Source organism: Heliangelus exortis, chromosome 1 (genome assembly GCF_036169615.1).
Source record: "Heliangelus exortis chromosome 1, bHelExo1.hap1, whole genome shotgun sequence".
In the NCBI taxonomy this organism is placed as follows: Eukaryota; Metazoa; Chordata; class Aves; order Apodiformes; family Trochilidae; genus Heliangelus; species Heliangelus exortis.
In genome coordinates this window covers 65,409,334-65,431,432 of record NC_092422.1, presented here as the reverse complement: position 1 = coordinate 65,431,432, position 22,099 = coordinate 65,409,334, and the positions used below count along the sequence as shown (strand labels likewise).

The 22,099-nt window shown below is 41.9% G+C and overlaps 2 protein-coding genes and 1 long non-coding RNA gene across 3 annotated transcripts in view; 2 read left to right on the top strand and 1 right to left on the bottom strand.

The window, feature by feature from the left end:
- The window catches only part of LOC139797420 (uncharacterized), a 506,940-nt gene that overhangs the window by 123,339 nt on the left and 361,502 nt on the right, over positions 1-22,099 (top strand). The gene's annotated exons all lie outside the window — the stretch shown is intronic.
- The window catches only part of GABRB3 (gamma-aminobutyric acid type A receptor subunit beta3), a 192,483-nt gene that overhangs the window by 9,868 nt on the left and 160,516 nt on the right, over positions 1-22,099 (top strand). The window lies entirely within an intron of this gene.
- GABRA5 (gamma-aminobutyric acid type A receptor subunit alpha5) overlaps positions 1-22,099 on the bottom strand; it is a 58,278-nt gene that overhangs the window by 18,137 nt on the left and 18,042 nt on the right. The window contains exon 6 of the mRNA XM_071746527.1: positions 12,887-12,969. Within this exon, the coding sequence (XP_071602628.1) occupies positions 12,887-12,969 (83 nt within the window). The remainder of the gene's footprint in view (positions 1-12,886; positions 12,970-22,099) is intronic.

Here is a 22,099-nt window from a genome sequence, read left to right as displayed (position 1 = left end):
GGGTGATCAAGCATTGGAATGGGCTGCCCGGTGAGGTGGTAGATTCTCCGTCCCTGGAGACATTTAAAGAGAGACTGGATGTGGCACTCAGTGCCATGGTCTAGCAACCGCAGCAGTGGGTCAAGGGTTGGACTTGATGATCTCTGAGGTCCCTTCCAACCCGGCTTATTCTATGATTCTATGATTCTATGTGTTTATACAGGTGGATTAGGTCTCCCTGAGCCTTCTCTTCTCCAGGCTGAATAGTCCTAGCTCTCTCAGTCTGTCCTTACATGAAAGATGCTCCAATTCTTAAATTATTTTTGTGGCCCTGTGCTGGATTCACTCCACAAAGTCTGTATTTTTTTTTTTTTTCTGTGAAGCTCAGAGTGGGACACAGTGTGAGTAGAAATGAAATGTTCAGAATAAAAGAGTTTTGGGATGGCAAACTATCATCTAGATGGGTTGGTGGATAAAATCCAGAGAGGAAATTATTCATGGACTTGAAACAATTCTTGTATGAAAACTCATGACAAAAGACAATAGGACACCATTGGCACTGAAACAGGCAGTAGGAAGTTCAGCATCACTAAAATGATCATTTCCGCCTTTCCTGATGTTATAATAAAAAATATAATTTGATAACATAGGCATTATTTTATATGTTTTTTCCGATACACAGTTTTATTTGATCTTGTCACATTCTGCAAGCAATAAAAGAGGATGTTCTAAAAAATGTGCCAGCCAGGTCTCAAGAGACTTCATTACTAAGCAACACTAATATAGTATACTGATCATTACTAAAAAAAAAAAAAAAAAAGCCCTAAATTGGATCAAAATGACTCTGTTTCAGAATGCAATTTGTAAGTCACCTCAGGAAAAGGTGGGAATAGGAATGTGACAGAAGTGTCTATGGTTTGGAGATAAAATGGAAGCACAGGCTGTACTCATGAGGTAGGGAGACATACAGTACTAGAGATGCCTGTAAAATTCATTTTGAGGCACACAGTTTTGTAAAGGCCATTTTATTCGGATTTTCAAAGCAAGAGACAGGTGGAACATTTTATAAGTTCCAGTTCATGGGGGAAAACACTAAACATGACCTGACTTTAGAGCTCAAAAATATAAACAAAATAAAAAGAAACCCTCATGATTTTGCCTGAAAGCAACTGTGATTTTGGAGTTATGATTCATGATGAGCATAGGCAAAGCTGCTGCCTGCTTTAATACAATGTATTGACTGTTTGCAAGCTGGTACATTACATCACAGTCATACCAATACTGAATGCAACACAAATACTAATAAACAGTTGTCCTGATAATTCACTCAGACACAGTACCCTCACAGGATGTTATTATACTGCTTAAGAAGAGCCCTGAGTTAGGAGCTGTGTAGAATAATTCAGAATGTCTCTCAAGGACTACTGTGGAGACAGCACAGCACTTTGAGCAATGCCCCTTAAAGAGGTGTGCTATTTGCCACCAAGCAGACAATACCACTGGTGATATTATTAGCTCTTCTCTGCCCCATCTTCCCACCCAAGTAGCCACAGGGAGGGAATAGGAGCCATACATCTATTCCCCAAGCACTGGGACTGTCACGACTAGGAGTGACTCCTTGCTGTGAAATCTGGCAAGATAGGCACCTGGATTAAAAACCAGGCACAGTGCACTGAATTGAGTTGTGTGTCCTGGGATGGCAGCTCCTCAGGCTCCACTCAGAAAAAGAGAAATAAAAACAGCAAAGAAAAAAGTTTTCCCACTCGGCAGCACCGAACACCTCAAACAGCAACAAACACAGAGGTGTGAACAGCTCAACTGTGCCACCCATCACTGTGGCATGGTGCCATGAGCTGACAGAAAGGGGTGATTAAATGGGGTCTGCTGCTGCATTTCCAGGTGCTCTGAGGTACCAGGCAGTACTAGGTCATCTTCCCAAAATTCTTGCTCTCACCTGGGAGCTGATAGGGAGCAGCCTTCTGACCCCGGATAGGGATGCCTGCCTTCTTCTGCATCTTCCCATTTGTCTCTCTCATTGTAGTCAGTGTTTACAGGAGAGTTTCTTGCTTTATTTTCAGATTTAGTGGTAGCTAAACCAGTGGCAGTGGTAGCTCTCTCTCAATCTAGAACTAATCTGAGAACTGATTTCACACCACATTTAATGGTGGCGACACAATAGTTTTTCGTATGGGACAGGTCCAAATCTGGTTTTCTGGTCTCTAAAGCTTTCTTTTTTCTTTTCTGTTATGGTCAGTATAAACATCTGCTGCAAGGGGACTAAAGCAACACAGCAGTAGGATATTCTGGGATGACATTTAAAACTTTGAAACAGCCTGGGACCTTCCTGACCCTATGTTGGTCTTAGTAGGCCAGGCATATGGTAATTTCAAACCAGTTGGCCAGTTTGAGCATTGTATTACCACTTAATGAACTTTAAATTTGCAATCACAATATTAGGCAGCTATATTAACTGCTTCATTAGAAAAGCAGCATGGTCATGAGGAAGATGTTAGAGATTTAATTTACTTTCTGCAAGGCAAACAAAAGAATTCTCCAAAGTCTGCCTGACACCATTACTCACTTTGCATAGTACCTTACTATCTAAGCAATCCTGATTGCAGTGGTCCACTCATTTTGCAAGCTGCCACTTCATATCAGGAGGGCTAATGTGATGAACTCTCCAGGAGTGCCACTGGAGTTTCTTCTGAAAAATGCAGAGTGAATTTTAGAAAACACTCTATTGATCTTGTTGGGGAGTGTGCCTTCACAAAGGTGGCATTTCGGGCCACCTCTAACCTCACAGAATGAAACTCTGACCTCATGATAATCAATAGATGCTCTTCCCACCCACTTCAAGTGGAACCAGGAACTCACCCATCATGATCAGCGTGTCTGCTGAGATTACCATTCAATGCATCCTCACTTATAAATCAGTGTGACCTGAAACCAGCCAAGTGATTTGGTCTGCTTGCAGTACTAAATATATACCTTTGTTTCTGAAACCAGTTCAATAACGGAGTAATTTACGAATCTCGGATGTACTGCTACATTAACAACACTGTGCAAATGGTTAATCAATAGGTATTTAAAGACAGCAAGCTGAAATATTATTATTCAAACAAGACTGCAGCCACTAGAAGTTATTCCCTACCCAGACGTACAGTCATCTAAAACTCAGAAGCTGGATTATAGACTCCTGCCATGAGGAGGTGGCAGCGCAGCCTCGTATTTCAGACGAGATGAAACTTCTCAAGGCCATGAGTTCAAGCTGCCAGAGCTCAGTGGTATAAAGGAGGAGCCTCTCTGAGGTGAGCTGTTGCTGACCCAGTGGCACTGCCATTCCACCTGCTGCCTGCCTCAGAACTTTGGCTCCTGTCCCTTCTTTGGCAATCAGCCCCTTCCAGTCACAGAGCCCCATGGTCAAAGGTGCGCACGGTCCCTGCGCGAAAGTAAAACAGCTTCTTATCTACAGCCATCAGCTGACCTACTTTAGTGATCTGCTCTAGGAGATTAACCTTAGCCTAAAAATACCTACTTCTCTCCCCTGACTGTAAGAGAGTGAGAGCAATCTGCACAGCTCTCTGTATTTACCCTGCAGAAATATATATTTAGGAGGGAGGAATCCCAGCTTTGCTGACAGATTTACTGCTGGGATGCTTTCAGCAGAACAGCCAGGCTGGCCATGGGGAGACTTTTAGTGGCTATGATGAGGGAATGGGAGGAAAACAGAAGGCTCTCCAGGCTTTCCTTCTTCCCACTCCTTCTTCCCTCGTTTCCTTGTGGAAGACAACACGAAACGATTGTTTCCTTTGAAGAAGCCTGCAGAGCTGGGAGTGCAGCAGCGCGAGATCCCAGTTCAGGCTAATGTGGGATCTGGCAAAGGAAGAGGGAGGACTCCCTAGCCCACCAGAGGCTGAGGTGTCATGAAGGGAGCTGCCAGGCTTGGAAACTGAAATCCAAGTTTCAGCTGTGTCTTGAAGCTTTCACCTCTCCCCCCCAAAACCCTAGGCAAGTCATTTTGTCATTAATGTACTGCAGTGGCACAGGGAGGCTCTAATTGAACCTAGGGACCCATAACGACAGAGGCAATAAAAGCAAGTAATGAACCACTCTATCTTTGCTCAGAAGAGACTGTAATTGCTCTTTGCCTCCCTTAACCCCACCTGCAAAATGCAAGCATCAGAGACCTACCATCCGCACACCAGCACCATGAGAAATATTTCAGAAAGGTTTATGAAATGCTTACAAGCCATGGAAACAGCCACCTTAGAAAATAATAGCCATGAAAACCTGACTTACAAGCAGAGGAGCAGTATTTACCCATTTGTCCCATTTACAAATAACACCCCATTCACCAGTGGCATAAACCAGTGATCTATGGTTGTCAACTCTAAGCCCTTGCTGTGGCTTTTTGGAGCATTATGGGCCCGGCAATGTGCAGGTTTGCACTTAAGAGTCATTTAAAAGCTTAAGCACATTAAGCTCATAGTCTCTGCGTGTTGCTTTCCACTGCTGGCAACTCCAATTGAATCGCTGTTTTCCTGTAATCAGGCTGTTGTGCAGCCTTTAAATTTAGGCTGAAATCTCCAGAGTAGGAAAGGCATGTGGATATTTATACCATCAGCAAAACACCTGGATCTCCACACCTCTCCACTACAGTTGTGTCTAGACCTCTTTCAGGAGAGAGAAAAAAAAAACAACAAACAACCACCACTGAGTATCTCCACACCAACTCCTTCCCATGCCTAATCTTTTACTTCCTTGAGCTCAAAACCACCACTGGTTGAGTGTTTCCCAAAAAAAAACCTGATGAGAATACTCCCTGGGCAGGTGGCTCGCAGCCCTTCAGCAGTGACCACTCAAGGGGCTCTCTGCAGCTGGTGCAGAAATTGCCACTGGTGCCCCCAGGGAGCCTTCTTGATGAGAGAAAAAAGGCTTTCACTAAAGGCATTCCCGCTTGTGAGGTGGGTGCCCTGGGCTGGTAGGAACCCAAGCCCTCAACCAATGCAAGTCAATGGGGTTTGCAACCTGGGGTCAGTGCTGGCTGCCAGGCAGATGGGGAAGACAACAGCTTTTTAGGATGACATGGCAAATACTCTGTGCGAGTCATTGTTCTTTCCAACCTCCCTTTTGTTGCTGTTATGAACCTAAAGGCATTCATAACTTTATGAGTTTCATAAAATGATGTTATTAGTTCATAAAACTCATAGAATCATGGAATCACAGAATAGTCTGGGCTGGCAGGGACCTTAAAGGTCATCTCATTCCAAGACCCCTGCCATGGGCAGGTTCACTTCCCTTTAGACCAGGCTGCTCAAAGCCCCATCCAGACTGGCCTTGAACACTGCCAGGGAGGGGGCAGCTACAACTTCCCTGGGCAGCCTGTGCCAGTGTCTTGAGGCCCTCACAGTGAACAATTTTTTCCTAATGTCTAACCTAAATCTACTGTGTCCCAGATTAACACCATTACCACTTTTCCTATCACCACCCACTCTTGGGAGAAGTTCCTCCCCAGCTTTCCTGTAGGCCCCAACTCACTGGCTTCTAAAAAGGAGGTGACCAGAAGTAGGACTTGGCTGAGCCAGAGCTGGACAGTGCCTCACAGGGAAGCAGTCACACACCCAGAGGACTGGACTGTAGCAAATGCCATGCGTGTTTTTAATGTACTTTAAAAAATACCTCAGTGCAAACATTAACCATTCATATGTAGCAAAGTCTTTGAAAAGTTAACTACTGACAGTAACTGCAAATGCTTAAAGAGTATACTGGCACTGTTACTACATCCTCTTCTGGAAAATCCTGGTGTGTATCGTTGTAATGGGTGAAGAAAACCTGACTAATCTGATTATTTTAGGGAGCTTTTATAAAAGGCCCTTTTTCCTTTATGTCTCACTAAAAGGCATTGCTTTTAAAAGAAACCCACCAGACGAGTGACAAAGTTGGGGTCCTATTCATTTGCAAGTTCTGATGAAGACTGGGGGTCCAGAAAAATAGCTGCTGCAGGAATCTGCACCACAGGACCCAGGACCAGAACCCTACATTTTAATTTCTAAGTAGAGGCCTTCTAAGAAAGCATCTTAGATCTCTGAAATACTTCAGTATTACAGTATTTTTTCTTTTATGCACCATTCTTGCTGAATCTCCTGCCCACCAGCATCTCCTCCTCCAGGCTACAGTGCTCCACCCTGACTGTGGGACTCAATGCAAGGAAAAAACTGCTGGCAGCACTGACAGCTCAAAATATTGGATGTAAAGGTGTCTTTACTGCTATAGGTACTTATTTGAAATCAGTACAGGCCATGCTGTACCACCCATGAGAAAGCTTCAGTATTGATTGGTATAACTTGCTCAACTCAATGCGGGAGGAACAGCACAACTTATAGCTAAGATACTTGCAGAAATGGCAAAAGTTGTTGCTACTCTGAAGAGCCCTACTGACTTTTTATTAAAAAAATGTGAAAAATGTGGCTTCCAGCAGAAATAACGAAAATTGTACCTGAGAGAGATAGAAAAGCTTGCCACCAACATATGGAACACCTAACTAATCCACAGCAGTGACTATTTCTGAACAAATCACAATAAAAGTGTGTATTTCTGAGCTACTGGTGTAGAGAAAAATCGACTTTAAGTTACTCTGACCAGCATACAATACGCTTATCTAAATCTGAGCTAGTATTGCAGAAAAATAGGAACTTCTAAAATATGATTCACCTCATCCTTAGGGAGATATCAAAAATAGGTCTGATGAGCCACACTACAGAAGTACTTACTTCCTTTCAGTGGCCATAAAGGGAGTTTAGATACCTGTGACATATCTATCTTTCTAAAATTGTCACACATTGATCCTGTCCATTTGCCATGGCTTTGCTGTTGATGCAAGAGTTTTAATGTGAGCCAAACCATCACACTCATTTTGCAGCAGTACATTTCCAGCTCCCAGAACAGGTAAGAGCAGAAGCAGACTTGGGGGAGTCTAGTGGAACTTCATGGCCTCAGCAAATCCCTACAATTTTTTACTATGTTTTGTCAGGAGCCTGTGTATTAAGAGTTTCGGTGTAAAAAAAATTGAATTTTTTAAACAATGCAACCCCAAAACCAGTCATGTATCCATGATTTCAAGGAAACTCAAGGCAAGTAACATCAATACCATTATGTGGTTTCCATCTCCTCCACTCATTCTAAGAGTTGTATTCTGTGCTTTACTAGCTAAGCTTGAGTAAAATTACATCTCTGCTTCAAGCTAGCTGTCTAGAATTCCTGCCTGCCTGATGCTGCCACAGGCATTTTATTCAACATGCCTGGAGACCTAACCTCTGAAGAGCTAAAAATTAGGGGAGAAAAATTCCAACCCAACTGGTGGTGGGTAACTGATGGTCACATGTTGCAGGAGGAGGAACAGAATAATATATGACTGAGTTTTAGCATTCACCTAGCTTCACCTTATTTCAGTCATTCAGTGTCCATTCAAATGGACACATAACCTGTGATAAACCTTAGGAAAATTTAAAAGACATGACAGGAGTGAGCATCTGCAAGTAGAACGTCTGTACACTGCATAAAGGCCAAAACTATAATTTCTATATTAGCTGTGTGTTGCCTTAAATTGCAAAATCACAACTTAGTCTTGAACTTGGCCACTCAGCACTTCACAGGGAACCTCTCTGACTCCCTCCACATGCCCTTGCATGAAGAAGGCACTGACACTTTCCAGCAAAGTCAAGAAGCTGTGTTTCCTGTCTCCATATTGAGGGATGGACTTAGGAACCAGCTGATAAAGATGAGTAGTACAAAAGTTCTGCCTCTACATGTGAGACTGAAGCTACAGCACTCCCTGGGAGAAACATGAGAAACCTACCGAAGAGCCATTTCCCCTTTTCAGAGTCTCCTGAAATCAACATTTGTCTTTATTTATCATTCATTTATTTGTATTCTTACACAAGACTTTTACCCACAGGTTTTGAGAGGTTTTGAATACATTCTTTATGACATTTTACTAAACTAGACCAGAGTCTGTTTAGAGGGAGCATGTTTTGAAGTTTGCAACGTCACAGGAGCTAAAAGGGGAAAGCACAAAATCAAGAAACCCCCATACGTGCTTTCACCTCACAACTACCTCACCTTATTCTTAGCAATACAGGGAAACATCACCACCAGGAGAATGCTCTTATAATACTTTTTCTGGAGAAATTTCACAGTGGCTGCAGGCGCGTGGATAGCTTGTGAACTGCAAGTGCCTTAATGTTGGGTGTTGCAGTTAAAAAAGGACAATGATGAAATTACACTCTCCTCATTGATCTGACTTCACCAGCCTTCTTAAAAGAAAATAATTTGAGCCTGCCTCCTGCTACAGAAACAGCCTGCTCACTTTCCTTTATCATAGACCATAGCAGACACTGTGACTGAACTTGAGATGTTAAAAAGGATGATGTACAGAAACTGTGTTAACTATTTTCTTCAGATGCTACAAATTGTACCCAGTGCTGTGTTCTCACAAACAGCTGGGAAGCTTCCTTTTGCATCAACAGTGATCAACCTTTGCCATCCTCATGGATGAACTAAATTTATCAGGAATAAATAAAAGGCCTGTTTTTCCCCTGCTCATGAGCTAGGGGAACTCATTATTTTCAGAATATTCATTAGATTCTCCACTTACTCTAAAAATAGTAGGGTATTTTTGCAGCCAAGGGACTAGTGGGCAGTGGATTCATGCTTTTTTCTGTTCCATAATACAAGATCTGATAACTACATGTACTAAGATGCTGTGCCTTCAAGAGACAGTGGCCATAAATGGACTTCACACTGTCAAAGCACTGGTTAACATTCATTAAGAGCAATTAACTAATTCATCTTCAGGGCAATCCTGTGAGCTAGGTAAAACTGATATAATTAATGCACGAGTAAAATGAGATTTAAGAGTTAAGTCAGTTATCTGGGCAGAGGTCCTCATGGTCTAGTGGATTAGACATCTGTCTCTCCAACCAAAGAAGTTGAGTCTAATCCTTTTTCTGACATCGATTTGCTGTCTGACCTTATGGAAAGTCAATTAACTTCTCTGCCTGAGCTGCTCTAGAGATAATGATACTTACCTATCTGGTGACACATGGGTATTTGGAAACTGTACTAAGCAACACTTTGAACATATTTTTAAGGTCTATCAGTGGAAGAGGTGAAACATTTGAGCTTCCTAGCTTTAATGTTCTTGCTGTCTTCTCTCATTCCTCTTCCCAGCCCCAGAAATAGCTTGGGGGAAAGGAGGAATTTCTTAGGCTAAAATCACAGAATCACAGGCAATCAGAGGTTGGAAAGGACCTCTGAGATCATCAAGTCCAACCCTTAATCCACTGCCACCGTGGTTACCAGACCATGGCACTGAGTGCCACATCAGTCTCTTCTTAAAAACCTCCAGGAACAGAGAATCCACCACCTCCCTGGGCAGCCCATTCCAATGCTGATCACCCTCTCTGTAGAGAATTTTTTCCTAATATCTAAGCTGAACCTCCCCTGGCAGAGCTTAAGTCCATGGCCTCTTGTTTTACTGGGAGCTACCTGGGAGAAAAGACTGACCCAAACCTGGCTACTCCCTCCTTTCAGGGAGTTGTAGAGTGATGAGGACTCCCCTGAGCCTCCTCTTCTCCAGACTAAACATGCTAAAAATGCTGCTAGCAAAACTGTGTGTGCCACCAAAAGAGCTAATCAGATATTGTTTGACCAGCAAATTTATTTAGAGCATAAGTCAGTGCTAGAAGTGCAACAGAAAATTTATTTTAAGCTTGGTCATGGAAGAAACCAGCATCCTTTCCATGCTACCATGAGGTAATGAACAGACTGTCATGGACATCCTCACCAAGCATTCCTGGTTCAAAAGGACAGAGTCTGTTTGTAGAGACCCAAGAGCCTGTGCTCATGTATATCCCTAACTCTCTTGCCCCTCTAAATGAGATTTCTGCACAATAAGTTCTATAGCTAGCAGGGATGCAAGCTTGGAGGAACAGTACCCCATACATGTACCTCTTGAAGCAGATCCACTTGATCTTTCCATGTCTGAGCAACGGGGCATTGTACTTTAGAGGATGACAACTAAAACCTGTTTTGTTCTGTTCAGTAGATGCCATGCTTGAACTTCTGTTCTCTTGCCAGCAGAGCTTTTCATACTGTGCCAAAGAGCACTAAGAAGTACTACTTCTGTAGTTGGCATCTGAACTGCTTAGCAGGTACCTAGGCTGGTGGTATGTGCATGTAACTTTATACTCCTTTTCCCATATTTGATCTTGCTTTTAATCATTTCTACAAAATATTCTGTTGTTATACATATAATGCTTCCTACCCCCATTAAATCTTCCACAGTTCTAATAAAGCAAGAAACCAGTCAAACGGGACATAACAATTCAACATTTACCTTTATTTCTGTGAGCAAGATTAGCATCCCTCCTCTTTAATACTGGAGGAAACATCAGGTTTTTTTCCCTTTTTCTTGCTGAATTATAGCAGGTGCTGCAAATGCTCATGCAGCCAGAAAACCAATAACCTGCTCCTGCCTCTGATGTGGCACTGACAACTTCTTGGCATCCTTTCTGCTGCTGGTCCACCCATAAGCTGACTGGTTTGACCCTGCTCTCTCCACCTTCTGACCGGTTAGCACTCATCTTTCCTCCACCCTCCCAACCCTACTGATAATGTGTTTAACATTTACTTTGATGCCATTCAGACTTCAGGCTCTTCCAAATCCTTTTTGCTAAGAAGACCATTTGAAAGAAACCCTTTAGGAAAAGACAGAGGGGAAGACTGAAGCAGAAAGGCCATGTACTTGTGTATAATATACCCTTGTAGGCTTGGTCTTGATGCAAGCCTGAAGATGACTTAATGCAAACCTGTATTGCTGTAACTAGGGAATAAATATTTTATTCTCTTAAAATACATTTGAGCTAAATTAATAAACCCTGACTTAGTGGCTGTTACTTGTGTAAACCTCTGCATATTAAATCATAATAAATTATTAATGAGCTGTCAGATAAATAATAGAGATACTCCCAAGGCTGAAAGTTTGCCTATAGCTTTTCCCTATGTATTTACTTACTGCAGAGACTACTGGTGTGGACTAGCACAGACCAAATAGCTTCATGTCTACACACTGGAAGAAATTAAAGGTGACTTCTAATAGCTTATAAAATATACTTTAGGATTTTATACTCAGCATGGCAAGGAGCATGAACTAAACCCATATTTAGCCCTTGCATGCCTAAAATATGCCTTTAGAGTGCTGGCTCTTCCCTGGGTTAAAATTACCTGTGTGCTAATAGGTGATTAATATGCAGCCCATGAGGTACAAGCAGAACGTATAATTGCACTCAAGTTGCATGCTTAGGAGATTTTTTGTGTGTCTTATATGGAGAGTTGGAACTTGTACCTTACTGCACCTAAGCTACTAATGCATTGAAGCATCCACTTAATTTTCAGGTTGAGCTTCAGATCTCTGCTGCATCAGGTTCTTTGTTCAAATATGTATATTTTAGTTTATATTGCATATTTTGCAAGACTTCATAAAACCACCCAATGTGACTTCAACTTTATTTATTGATAAAGAATATGTAATACCTGGAGGGACAATTTATTTTTCTTTTTTGTCATAATTCTTTCCCATAGCTTTTGTTTAACCCTATATGAAAATAATGACACTTTCCTATGAGATGTTTCCCCATTTTTAAGTTTCGAACGAAACAGATGATTTATAGGTAAAAAAAGTTGAGTATAAAGGTGTCTGGACCTTCAGATTTATCTTGGCTTTGTTGTAAATTAATGTTGCTGAAGTACATGGACACACTTGAGCCTGCAGTGATACTGTAAAATGCTGGTGGCTATTCAGATTAAACTAGGTCTGTATTGGAAGAGGGAGGGAAATCAGTTCATCTTAAGTTTGGTAATTTGGCAATCATTACTGTAAACAGTATTTTTACTTCTTAGTATGATCACTAGAAGACAATACATAGCCAGGATTAAACCGGGGCAAAGACAGAAGATAAAGGCAAAGCTTAATCTTTCTAGGATTAGTGACTTTAAATTGATACAACTGAAAAAACACTGAAAAATGCTGAAGTTAGGTGGCTTCAGGGACTAGCAAAATGCCTTCCCTGGTAGTTTTCACAAGTCTTTAGAGACACTGACTGCACCAGGAACCTTTGATTTGATTGCTGAAATAAAAAAATATCTACTGTAGTAGCCTCATCTGTACTTTAATTAGGAGCTTTGTTTTTAAATATAGCCACCTGATCCCCTGAGGTTATTTTTAAAGTAAGCTTCTAGCAAGGCACCAGTGGGGTGGATTAGAGGCTTGGAATTGAGGAAAAGGCATCGTTCAGCTTGTTTAGAATAATGTGTGCCTATATACATGTGTATGCAACATCATGTAACAAGATACAGGACTGGATTTATTAAAGCCAAATGAAAGATATTTTCCCGTTTAATATTCTAGATCTCTTTAAAAATATGAGATGTAAAGCTATTGCACTGCAGTCTGATTCACGTAAATACCACAATAGTACATCAAACTGATACTTTCCAATGAAAGCTCCATTTTTCTACAAATATAAAACCAAGTTATCAACTTAGCTGTCTGCATCTGCTGCTCCATCTAACAGTGGCTGTTACACTTGATGTGGATAAATAAGACATATCACCCATCAGCTCACTGTTTATTAAAGAGCATGCAAGTATTAGCTGAAAAGCAGCAGTGCCAGATAAAGCATGTTCATGGAAAATGAGAAGCAGGGTAGCAGTAGAGGTGGCAGACTGGGAGTGCTAATGAGCAATGTTAAAAGGGGAGGGGGCTTGGAAGGGTGACCAATTAGTACAAGACATGGCTGAGCATGAAAAGCTAAAAAACAATGGATTTTTACTCCAGAAGAGAACTTACAGCTTCCAAATTTTAGTGGGCAAGCATGTGCGTCCATGGGGAAATCTTCAAGCTGCATGGGACACTCAGCAGAGATGGTCAACCTGTGAGGAAGTAAGAAGAAAACACATTAATTTTTTTCTGGCACCTGGCTTTCTAGATTTCTCATGGCAATCCATAAGTGCTGACACAGGCACTTCTTCCTGAAGGTTCCTTGCTCCTGCTTAAATCACAACAACTATCTGTTAAACTGAATGTGAGAAAAGCCAGATAGACCACCATGCTGTAGGACTTATCTAGTAACACTGAGACATGTTAAATACTTTTATTTATGTGAGCTGACCCAATAAGGTAATCCTTTATTATTAATATGTGAAGGAAGTCCTGTGCTGGAGCTGCTGCCTGGCACCTTATACAGCAACCCCCACTCTCTCAGCCTGTCTTCCCAGGAGTGGTGCTCCAGTCCTCTGATCGTCTTCATAGTCCTGCTCTTGACTTGCTCCAACAGCTCCATGTTCTTCTTGTGTTGGGGGCATCAGGACTGGGCACAATAATCCAGGTTGGGTCTTACCAGAACAGAGTAGAAGGGGAGGCAGCACAATAAGAATCTGTTTTGATTACGCCATTTTGATATTTGCATAACACAGATGGTTTGCTCAGGATAGTGAGGATGCAGATCTCATTTTACGTTATGACTACTCTCATGACTTCCTCATTTCATGCTGCTGTTCCGCCTCAGAGGCAGCAGAGCAGAGACGCTCAAAGGCTCACAGACTGCCCAGTGCTGGGATGACGCAGAGCACTGCTGGAGGGCAGCCTGATTCCTTATCCAAACTGTTGCCTGGGGGGCAAAAGTCTGCAAAGAAACCCCCAGCACCCTACCACCAGAATGCAAAAATACCCTTTCCTACCAGAAGAACTGCACGTAGCCATACTCCCCAGCTGTGTCTACTGTTTTGTATTAGCACACCAAAGTGAGTGTTCCTGCTAGGAGAACTTCTATCCAAGGGGATCATAACGGGTGACAATCTGTCCTTGCACTGATGGCACAGCACTCAGCCAGTCCAATTCAGTGCCACACAATGATGCCTTGCTGGGGCACTCCAGCTTCATGGACAATAAACTGGGGGAAAGAGCTCTTCTCTCTGCCAACGCACAGAAATTCTGGATCTTTATCAATAGCTGGAAATGGCAAAATAAGCACAGAAAAATGCAATAGGTTTGTTGGCTTGAGATTGTATCCTGAGGATGATCTGGGAAATGGAGGGGAAAAGGCAAACTGCGAATTGTAATAGAAATGTAAAGATAAACACCATACAACACAAATGAAAAAAAAATGAGTTCAGAACAGAGGTAATGTATCATTTGGTAAGAACAGACAGGAAGTCTACAATATAGAAAAGAAATTACTGAGGCCTGAGATACCTGCCTCTAGGCAAAACTGTTCTTGGACTTTATTTTTTGCAAAAGAAATTTTTAAATCACTAAAATATGGAATTGACTGCAGTGGAGATTGCCCTTGGCACCAAAGCCAGCAAAGCCACAGACACTGAGAGTGCTCCATGGATGAATTTAGCAAGCTGGTTCTAGTAGCATCCTGCCCAGAACTTGCATCCTTTTCATAAAAATCACTCTAACAGGCACTTGAAAGCAAGGCTGCCATCTCTCCAAAGAACGACTCTATTTTCTGTACCAAGTATTGCAAATGTAATTTTCTTGATAAATTCAGAAACCTTGCTCCAAGTGCCAGAAGAAAGACTGCATGTTTTACTGCAGTCCATCTATTATCTGTCTACCAAAAGTTCAAGTATGTTGTTTGAAAGGCTGCAGCTTGACAACATTTTAATACATCTACTTGCCATCTGCAGACATCGAAGGAAGGGCTCTCCATATCCATCTTACCAAGACAGCAGTTGTGGAATAAAGAACTGAAGAACAATTTGATGCAAAATTATTAATAAGACCTTCTGTTTCATCTGATTGTCCTATGAAATGTATCTCCTTATTTAACCCTTGAGTGTAATGGAGAAGGCTGCAGACATTCCTGAACTGTAAACATGGAGAAGTGAAGATGAGGTGCACAGAGACTGTGATCTCGTGAAATTTAATTAAGTTCCTCCAGAAATTATTTTTGCCTATCTTAAATGGAGAAGTAGCACATAAGGCTGGAGGGCCCCTGACTGCCACTGTCTGTCTCAAAAGCCATATAGACCCTGGTGGTGCCAGGTTCACTCCTGCTCCCTCTTTGAACCCCTCATCCAGCAAAAGGCAGCACATCCCTTAAAAGTATGGTGCCTGATGCAGTCCTCTGGGTCTAGCCTAAGGGTGGGGAGAACTGAGTTTGGCAGCTGCAGGTGTTTTTGGATATAGCCTTTTTTCCATTAACATGAATGCTTTGGATGAAGAAATTCCTTTTGCTTGTTATCATCCATATCTACATGCTTCCTTCCTTTTCCTGTGCCTCCATCCTAGGGCCACCTTTAGTCTGGCCATCCTGAACAAATGAACTGGCTATACCTATTTCTCACACACTACTCTTAAAATGCATGGAGTCAACCCTCTTATGTAAATTTTAGTGCTCAGTGAACAGTCACCTACCTACCTCATACAAATTGTGCATTCCCCAAGGCTTGTGAACTGTCTTATAATGGGCAAAACAACAGGAAACTTGACTGTGGGTTCTGATACACCACATAAATGTCACCACCCTCAATTTCTGCAGGGAGCTCTGTGCCCAAGAGAAGCTGTTTTTCATTACTGTGTGAGGACCTGAAAAAAAGAGTCACTAAATTGACTCCTGGTTCAAAGAGACTGGATTTTCTACTTCATGCAGGGAAAAAAAAAAAAAGCAGCACAGCAGCCATTTCCTACACTCTTGAGGCTGGAAGCATGGGTCACTGCACACAGATTTGCTCCCAGGTGCAGAGTACAAACTAAATATTCACATCATAGCTCCAGGAGTCACAAAGAAATTGGTATCTGAGTCTGGTCCTTCAAACATCAGCTGAGATGATATTTGCACACTTTGGCTTTTAATATTGTGTCAAAGCTTAGGTAACCTTTGCATTTCCTAGTTTACACAGATGATTATAACAAAATTTCTCCTGGTTTGCATTTATGGAAAGAAGAGAAAGAAGGTCTTGGCATGCATCTGTAAGAAACAGCCTTTGCCTAATCCTTTTAACATGGTCACTCCAGAACGATTTTGCTGTGCTTGCTGCCACGCAGTTATCTGAGCTAGAGGCAGTCTCCGAACCAGGATTTTTCTATCACAGCACAAGTACTGCTCAAGCTGCAGCTCTTTCAAACAGAAGCATTTAAAAGCTTCCCTCCTCCATCATCATTCTGTCTTAATAGAAGCCCCGTGGGATCAGTTTCACTCAGACAGAGTTTTTAACAAGATTATGGGTGGCTGTTAAAGGTCCTTTACAATGGCAAGATAAAACTCTTGATTTTATTTAAGTTAATGGTAAAATTCTCCCTGACTTCGATGAGGCCGGAATTCAACCAAAATATGTAACAAACGTTGGTTACAGCTGTTGATCTATTTTCAACAACAAAATTTCACTTTTATAATGTTCCAAATACTTACACTGCTATCAAAATGTTAATCAACCAACAAAATGCTGCAGTATACCTTAACTATCTGAAAAAAATAGTTAGGTCTACAAGTAATTTCACTTACCATCCATAATTGCACAGGAAAGTTTAATCAAAGCTTTGTTATGTATAGCTTTTACTTTAGGAACATAAAGTGATTACTAATATTCTATTTCAACACAATGTAGACAGACAAGTGATTACCCATCTAAGAAAAGCACAAAAACTCAAGCAGAGAGACTTCCTCACTCCAGAAAAGTCACCTTCAACCATTTCCACTGGAGAATTAAGTAACATGTTGTTTTCAAAGAAGCTGTTGCTTCCTAACAGATGAGGGAAGAAGGAGGTGTTAGAATCAAAGATGTTAAAGTCAAGGATGTGCTAAAGAAATAAAAGCAGATGTTTGGGAGCCAGACACCTGCAGCAAGCGTGCTTCAAGGAGAGCCCAAAGTACTCCATCCCACAAGCGCCTGTCTTAAGGGGGGGTCCAGGGACCTGCCCACTGTTCCTGTGATTTCCCTCAATGCAAGGAGCATCTGGTCCTGCTTGTGAGAAGAGCTGGGAAACTCAGCAAAGCTCTCATCTCTCTGCTACCCTGGAAATGCAGAAAACATTTTCTGGAGTGTTATCTGCAGCTGCCAAGCGGGGAGCCAACAGATGAAACTGAGAAACAGAACTGATGAAACTTGCTGTTTCTTATCAGCTCCTAGCTTTTATAAGCAAACAAATTAAACCAGAGAGCTTTAGCAGGAGAGGGGAGCACAAAGGAAGAGTCCCCGGTGGCTTTTGGTAGAAGTTAACTTAAAGTAAGTATTGAATAACAAGAGTTACTGGGGAAGGGGACACAAGAAAAGTTTTGTTGTCTCTGAAGTCCTGGGGCCAGAGAGACATGAAGCTCTGTCATTCCCAGCTCTGTCTTCTTTGTTGTGTCTTTCTGTGCACTGCCCTTGCCCCTGATTAAAAGGAGCATTTTAATGCTGTGCTTTGGCCTTACCCATGCTGGGGGGCTCAGGCCAGAATAGGGGCAGAAGAGGCAAAGTGCTCTTCCCAGCATGAGGCCAACCATTTTCCTTTTAAAAAAAGGCCAAGTGCTTGCTTTAAATTCATCTCGAACCTACCTCAACACCTCCCCCATGTAGCAAAAAAAAAAAGTTAAGTGGATCCAGCCTTACCCAAGCCATATCCAACCCCAAGGAGCTGGCTGGCTCCCTGCAAAGGGAGATGGCAGGGTCAGGTCAGACCCAGCTCAAGAGACAACTCCAGGAGGAGCTTCCCTGGGTACCTGCTCTGAAAGAACCTTTGCAGAACAATTTGAGCCCTAGCAGTATCTCCAGGGGCCACTCTCACACGCTCGTGCAGATAAAAGAATAATGGAGAGCTGCTGCTTTAGGGTATTTTTTTCAAACTGTGAACACATTGCTAGCTTTGGGAAATTACTCATTTAGCCTTGACTCAGGACATGACTATTTACCTGTGTATTGTGATGTCTTGGGAGCACTTCTATAACCAAACTGTTAATCCTTTCAAAGGGTTTTAAACAAGTTTTAACAAGTTTTAAAGCAAGACTTGTTTAAGGCCCCAGCACACTAAATGTGCAATCCAGGGAACTGGTGTCTCCTTATTTTCCTTAGGCAAATTATTAAATGTAATGTGCCTATATGAGCATATGTATATCTATACACACACACATTTAAAGACTTTTTTATACTGGGTTTTTTTTTTATAATGGCTTTTTATAAATCTTTTCTCTGTTCTGAAGCACTTCCCATACAGTCCTACCAAACCTGTTGCTGGTGGTGACAATGGGTTACCTAACACAGCACAGAAACATTAGGATGTGGATACACACTGAGGCATAGTATTGACAGCTTTAATGTTACATGTTATTGGCAGCTTGAAACCCATACCTGGCTGGGTGACTGCAGCATGCCTCAGGGGGAGCAAAGTGATTATTCTTGGTAATTCAAACACTGCCTTGCTCATGAATCTCCATCACTGTGTTGGACAAGAGGCAAAAATCCAGATTCAGGGCCTTGTTCTGCACCTCTACATGGGATGTGGAGGCAGTTTACCCAGGCTTTTTATTCATACCATGGACTGTACACTCATTTCTTTGGAATCAACCATACAAAGTGAACATAGAACAGAAATTAAAGCAAGGAGCTGGTGTGAGGTGGTCTTCAGAAATTTCTGTCAGCCTATTTTTCCTTCACAACCACTCTGCCAAGAACACTAACCTTTCCCTACTTTCCTATGATGCTGAGATGTGTTACCAAATGTGCTTTGAAAACTCCACAGGGAAGACTAAGAGCTCTAGTTACTGATGGTTTTGTGAACTGTGAATACATAAATCAGATTCATGGTGTACTTGGCAACAAAGCTCTTATTTTAAACAAACCAAATCCTTAGCACAGCTTATGCTGAAGTGAAAAACCAAGACTTTACCAAGACTAACTGTGCTGGAGACTAGGTTATCCTGAGATGATCTGAGGTGGACAGGATTGATCCCAAAAGGTGTGCCACTATAGGAATTACATCCCTGCATGTGAAGCACCTTGGCATATCTAGAGCACACTCTTAGATGGGGGCAGGGGAGGATGTTCAGCCTCTAGACACAGGCAGAATGAACAAGGGCAATGAAATAACCAATAGGAAAGAATCATTATTCCATCTTCTAGTAAAAGTTTTTAGTAGAGGTGATACTTTTCATTCTACAGTATGTCTTCAATATGCACAAAACCAATGGATGGAGCACTGAGTTTATGCTTATCCATCCTTGCCATTCAAGATGTCTAATGAAGTCCATAAGCAAGGTAAAACTTGCTGGAAGAAACTGTTTCATATCAGACTAATCAGTTGACAGTCAACTCTTTCTTTAGGTTCTCTGCTTTCCTATAAGGAAACTTTAGACCTACATGGTTATGCAGCTATGAATGCTACAGCATCATCACACCTATCTCACAGATATTTTCACTTTAAAACTTCTCCAAGCTTTCTTTGCTGGGCCTTGACAACCCATGAGGAAGGTCTTCAAATTCCTCCTCTATGCAGTAGCTTCTATTTTTGCTGAATTCTTGAATTTAAATCCAAAAATCTATTTAGTACTAGCAATGCTGAGAAGCTGATGCAGTTGTTGATGCAGGTAAAATAGAAAACAATATCTCAACCAGCCCACACTTCATTATGCCACAACACACATTATGGGATTATGATCTGGCAGCCCTAAATACAGAGCTGAAATCCTCAGTTGTTTTCCACAGTTCAGATGAATGATCTAGAGCTCCAAAACACCTCACCAGTTTCCTTTCAGCAGCTCGCATTATACCCTAGCTGCTTCTTATTCACCTCACATTTCTATGTCTGCCTCCCAGCTCACCTGTCATCAAGATTTCCTGCCTTTTGTGTCACTTCAGTACTTCTCCATGCCTGTGTGAAAGGGGCATGCATCTAGTGATTTGGTGAGATGCTCTTTCACAGGGAAAAATGCATGCCTGCCTATTTGTATGTACCCCTGTTGGTACATGGAGGATGTTGCTTAGCCACCCAAGCAGGACTTTATTATCTGGGTTTTTTTGCCTTGTCTCCAAAATGATACACACTCCTGATTAGTACAGCCATAAACTGCCAGGTAAAGGGGCAGGCTGTGGGTGTTTGCTACTCCAGGGAAAGAGCCCTCTGCTCCCTCAGCTGTTTCACACCATAAACAGCCATTAAAAAAACCCTCAGTTAACCATCTGCTTGCTATTTATACCATCACTAGTGCTAGCACCTGCTACAGGGTAAGAACCTGTTTGCTGTTGTGAAACCTGAGAGAAGGAAGGTCTGAATCTGAGTAACATTTGACTGCCCCATGCTAAACCATGGCCAACTATGTATGTGACTTCTTGTGTCCACCCAGATCATCTCGAGAGAGAAGACACGGTTGTGCAGACAGATGGGAGCTTCCTGCTCCTATAAAAATCCATGGGTTAAATTTCCCTCAGGGCATGAACCTCTGTTCCCTTGTAAATAAACAGGGATAGAGCTGTGCCTGTACCCCAGTGACAAGTCAGCTCGGTCACACCTTCAGAAGAGACAGAAAAGCAAGAGTAGGTAGAATAGGAAAGATACATATTCCACCACTGGACTGAAGAAGCCCAGAGATAGTAGTTTGAGTTTAATTGCTGTTGAAATCAATTTTCTAACTTGCATTTTTAAGATGCAGAGTTAATGGCAGAAACACAGCAGATATTTATTGTTTTGACTAAGGAGGGTTTGCTAATCTTCCTTATCTTTTAGCTTAATCTCCAAGTCAAAACATTTTAAAATTTTTTTTACATGGACAAGACACATGAGTGCATTAGCCACTGAGCAGATGACTGGAGCAATGAAACAACCCTATAAAGTCCAACTGAGACATCGAACTAATACAGTTTTCTCATCCCTTCTGGTCCTGAAGTTTCCCGGCTCAAATTTCTGACAGGAGTATGCAAAGGGAAAGCCAGCCTTGCTTGCAGAAATTCTTCCTAGGTTTTTATACTTGAAACAGTGCATATAATGGACACAATCTCAGGATTTTAGCTAAAGCCCAGAGCTGCTTCATCATTTATAGCAACCAGATAGAAATAAGTTTGGAATTTCTTGAAGGATGTAACATGACTGTAAGATACAAATTGTGTATGCTGTTCCAGGAAATTTTAATTTAACAGTAGAAAACTGAGTAAGTCAGGCTGACCATCAATGTAAGATAAGCTAACACAGTAAGATCTTTTAGAAGCTGACTGAGGTCTCTGAAGACAATGTCTTAAGACATCTACAGAACAGGGTAGACTAAAGACTAGAAATGGGCACTGCCAGAAGACAACTCATTAAATGACAAGCCATGGGCATTTTTGCATTTGCACCATCACACCAAGACACCTTCCTGTAGAAAGGCTGAAGAAGCCAAGTAGAAAGGAATGGAAACAGAATCATGGAACAGTTTGGGTTGGAGGTGACACTAAAGCTCTAGTTCCATGGGTAGGGACACCTTCCATTAGATCACGTTGCTGAAAATCCCATCTATCCTGGTTTTGAAGACTTACAGGGATGGGAAACTACAAATTGTGTGGGAAGCCTGTGCCAGTGTCTCACAATCCTCACAGTGAAGAATTTCTTCCTAATTAATCTAATCTACCCTCTTCCAGTTGAAGCCATTACCCCTCTGCCTATGGCTACGTGCCTATGTAAAATTCCCTCCCCAGCTTTCTTGTAGGACCCCTTCAGGTACTGGAAGGCTGATATAAGGTCTTCCCAGAGCTTTCTCTTCAGGTTGAAGACTATTGCTATCCATGCCCACTGCACAATTTTACTCAACTTGATATATTGGTGTATTGATTTGATGAAGCCTTCAGAGAAGAGCAAATTACCAAGAACTTCCTACAGGGTAACTGTGATATAATACAATCTAGGATTAACTTCTGACTGCACCATAATATGTTTATTGGATCAGATGTTTTGAAAACATCTTAGATCAGGCTCTTGCTGTCTTCTGAAGCAGCTTGAAGCTGCTCTCCAGCCTCCCTAAGCCCTTTATTCTTCACACACACACTTTCACTTTCTGACTACTTCAGATGTATATATCACAACCTGCAGTCCCTTCTAGTTATTCCTGAG